Source organism: Henckelia pumila, chromosome 3 (genome assembly GCF_033568475.1).
Source record: "Henckelia pumila isolate YLH828 chromosome 3, ASM3356847v2, whole genome shotgun sequence".
Lineage (NCBI taxonomy): Eukaryota > Viridiplantae > Streptophyta > Magnoliopsida > Lamiales > Gesneriaceae > Henckelia > Henckelia pumila.
Window position 1 is genome coordinate 70,723,834 of NC_133122.1, and position 4,263 is coordinate 70,728,096.

The window sequence follows — 4,263 nt, forward strand, 5'->3', positions numbered from 1 at the left end:
CAAAGAGAACTTGGTTTGCAAGTTGAAAAAATCTCTGTACGGTCTCAAACAGGCGCCGAGGTGTTGGTACAAGAGATTTGATTCCTATATCATGAGCCTTGGGTACAACAGACTCAGTGCAGACCCTTGTACGTATTTCAAGAGGTCTGGTAATGATGATTATATCATTTTGCTGTTGTATGTGGACGACATGTTGGTAGCAGGCCGCAACAAAGATCGGGTCCAAGAATTGAAGGCACAGTTGGCTAGGGAATTTGATATGAAGGACTTGGGACCAGCAAAAAAGATTCTAGGGATGCAAGTTCATCGAGACAGAAGCAATAAGAAGATTTGGCTTTCCCAGAAAAATTATTTGAAGAAAGTCTTACAGCGCTTCAATATGCAAGATAGTAAGCCAGTTTCAACCCCTCTTCCTAATAACTTCAAGTTATCTTCTGAGATGTGTCCTAGCAGTGAAGCAGAGAGGATGGAGATGTCTCGAGTACCGTATGCATCAGCAGTGGAAAGTTTAATGTTCGCTATGATTTGTACAAGACCGAACATTGCACAAGCAGTGAGAGCAGTCAGTCGGTATATGGCGAATCCTGGACAAGAGCATTGGAGCACGGTTAAGAGGATCCTTAAATACATTAAGGGTACCTTGAATGCTGCATTATGTTTTGGAGGATCAGATTTTACACTCAGGGGCTATGTGGATTCAGATTACGCAGGTGATCCAGATAAAAGAAAATCTACTACAGGTTATGTGTTTACAATTGCAGGAGGTGCAGTCAGCTGGGTGTAAAATCTGATCCTCCAAAACATAATGCAGGTGATCCAGATAAAAGAAAATCTACTACAGGTTATGTGTTTACAATTGCAGGAGGTGCAGTCAGCTGGGTTTCAAAACTGCAAACAGTTATGGCATTATCTACAACGGAGGCAGAATACATGGCAGCTACTCAAGCTTGCAAGGAGAAAATATGGATTAAAAGGTTATTGGAGGAGCTTGGACACAAACAAGAAAATATTCCTCTGTTTTGTGACAGCCAGAGTGCCTTGCACATTGCAAGGAATCCAGCCTTTTATTCCAGGACTAAACACATTGGAGTTCAATTTCATTTTGTACGGGAAGTAGTAGAGGAAGGAAGTGTGGATATGCAGAAGATCAATACAAAGGATAACATAGCTGATTTTCTGACCAAACCAGTGAGTACAGACAAGTTTGAATGGTGTAGATCCTCAAGTGGCCTAGCAGGAATGTAAGCAGCGAAAATGACAAGATTGAAATGATGTGTGGAGATGTGTTTGATTCTCAATCAAATCTCCAAGTGGGAGAAATGTCGGTTTGAAATATCAAGCCTCATAAATGAGGCGTTAGGTGGCAATGTGCTGGCAATATACACACATGGAAACATGCAAGCAAAGCAAATTTTAAATTTTCTTTGTGGTTGAGACGGAGCAAACTTTTGCTATAAATAGGTGCCACAATTCTCATTTCAAATCATCCCATCTTCAGTTCATTTCTCGGTTTAAAACATTCAAATAATTTTGAGTGTATTTCTATATATATTTGTGAGATAGATTTTCTCCTGTATTAAGAGAGTGTGTGTCTCTTTGGAAACACAGAGAGAGAGGTTGTAATTCTCCAAATAATATAGTGGAATCTTTTAGTCTTGCCCGTGGTTTTTACCCAAATAATTTTTTGGGGATTTTTCACGTAAATCTTGGTGTCTATTTATTCTTCAATTTCCATAGTTTTTATCTCGTGATGCCGCACCTGGGACTAACAAAGGTACTACCCTGTGTGCAATTATTGATAAAACATTTACAAAACCTAAACGCTAGGGTGGGTCGCCATACATATATAGGTGTTGAAAGTCACCATCAAACTTGAAAACACCCGCAGTCGATCGATCCGCCACCTCTTAGCTTATTGGAACCCAAGTTTAATTGGACAAACTCTGCTTCCTCAAAATAGAGTAGACAATTATTATACATACAAAACACTCCTTCATCCAGCAAGGTACGTACTTGAGTTACGTACCATTATTTAACTTCCCATTAATCATATATATACATAGTACCAATTCCTAGTTTCCAAAATCTTGGTAGAAGAATTTTTGGAAATCTTCCATGCAAGCAGCTTGAAAGCATAGTCCAACAACAATAGAACCATTATCCCCATCACGCCCCGGTAAGATCAAAGAATCACCATCACAATCATAACTTCCGGGGCCCATAAATATTTCCTTCCCCCAACCAAAATCAGTGCCATAGAGTGGAAGTGCCATCCAGCTTACTACCCCTAGGTTTGGATTCCAATAAAATAGCCGGCCTCCATTTGTTTTCATGGCATGTATATCTTGTAATCCTGAAAAATCTTTGGCATTTTTCAAGTGATCAAGAGTGGAATACACGAACTCGCTCGACACCCTATTTATTGCTTCCCTTATATATTCTGCTTGCAGCATAGCTTGATGGTCTTGTCACAAGATCCCCCGACCGACCAGTCGCAACCACGTCCATTATTGCATTGCCAAAGTACTTTTCAGGCAACGGTGGTTGAACTCGATTGCATATATCTAAACAGACTACCAATCCGGTCCGCTGCTCATATAGGTGCCCACGAGCCCTGCATGCACACCTCCATATGTGTGCTGCTATGACCTCATATCGTGTAAAGCCACGGTCACCTAATTCATTCAATGGCCTCGTTCTGTTTGCTTCATTCTTGAGCATTTCAACTTGGGTTTTTGTAAGCTTCAACACCTCCATATGTGTGCTGAAAAATGTCCATATGCCACAAACTTAGCCACTGGATGTTGAGTACAGGACCTGGTTCCCTTCCGTAATGCAATTATCCGTCAAGGTCCGAAGGAGAGATATTCTGAAGTTCATCTATAGTATTTTTTGACCCAGATTCAGAGTTGGAGACTTGGCTGCCAAGAATCTTTGGTTCTACTACCTTGTCCGGATGTTTCTTTCGTGATAAATGCAAAGGAAACGGCTGAACTAATTCTCCCCCTGCCGTTGACTGACCCGGAGTAGGACAAGAAGGCTGCGAAAGATAAGTAGAAGGACTAAGAGGGCTCGATGCAGAATCTGATGGAGGATTATTCATAGAGGGATAAATTGGGGTTGTTTTCGTCACATAGTGGGGAGGCTGGATAAAGATCCCATGTATACTCCCAAGCATTTGGAAGAACTAAGTCTGAAATTTTCTCTTTGGTATCAAGGATGAGGGCAGGGGCTGAATTTTCCTTCGAAAAGAAAGGTTGTGTTTTGAAGAATGTGACATCCCGAGAAAGAAAATATTTCTTGAGAGTGACCGAATAACAACGATAACCCTTTTGAGTGGAGGAGTATCTCAAAAATATACATTTTGGCTAGAAGGCTCAAACCGGATAGCCTTAAATTGCTCGAATTTGGAGAGTGTTTGGAGGCGTTTTTGTGTCTCTTTTTCATCACTTTATAGGATATTTATAGGTTGAAAATCCATCTGAAAGGAAAACAAAAAAATCGATTCCTTGGGAGCCCAATTAAAGCATTTATTTTGGTCAAAGTTTTATCCAAACTCAAGAGACACTAAGGTAAGTCCAATGACCATTTCTTACACCGTAATTATTTTATTCCCTTAGCTCAATTTTTCAGTTGCATTTCTCGAGATTTAGAACATGAATTATTAAGTTTTATAGAGATAAAGTCTTGACTTTATGAGCTGTTAATTTCATGTTCATGGGTCTCCTTAATTCGAGCTTCGCGAGTTGCATGGTTCCGAGCTAATTAAGTTGAGCTGGAATTTCTAGTTCCTTGAGCTAAAAATTCAAGTCCAAAGTTGAGTTTTTCATTTGATGTTCATTGAGCTAAAGTCTTGAATTCCATTGCTTACATGGTTTGCGTTATTAAATTTCGAGCCATCACAATGATGTTTACCATCAAAGCAGAAATTGTTGAGATATATATTCAATAGAATGCCTTTTCCAAATTATCTTAAAAAGTTAATTGCGAGATTTAAAGAAGCGTAGGAAAATCATATTTACTAACCAAAATTTGAGGTACATAAGAAAAAAGACCTACAAAATGGGTTTTGGAGAGGAGAAAGTTTATGATAGTGTTTGGGAAAGCTTCTAGAAAGTCAACTTTTCATTAACAAAATTTCAACCAAAAAAAAAATTCTGAAAAGCGTTTCTAGATACTCTTACAAACACTACCAATAGTATACTACATGAATTGAGGATGGGCTCGAGGCTGACCCTGGTGTATCAATATGTTTCAACTTCT

At 39.4% G+C, this 4,263-nt stretch overlaps 1 protein-coding gene across 1 annotated transcript; it reads right to left on the bottom strand.

Moving 5' to 3' along the window:
- Positions 1-2,072: 2,072 nt before the first annotated feature.
- On the bottom strand, positions 2,073-2,757 carry LOC140888986 (spermidine hydroxycinnamoyl transferase-like). Its single transcript, XM_073296681.1, has 2 exons — positions 2,490-2,757; positions 2,073-2,353 (listed from the first exon to the last, which is right to left on the bottom strand). Exons 1-2 carry the CDS (start codon positions 2,755-2,757, stop codon positions 2,073-2,075), a joined length of 549 nt encoding a protein of 182 aa, XP_073152782.1.
- Between the last annotated feature and the right edge of the window lie 1,506 nt (positions 2,758-4,263).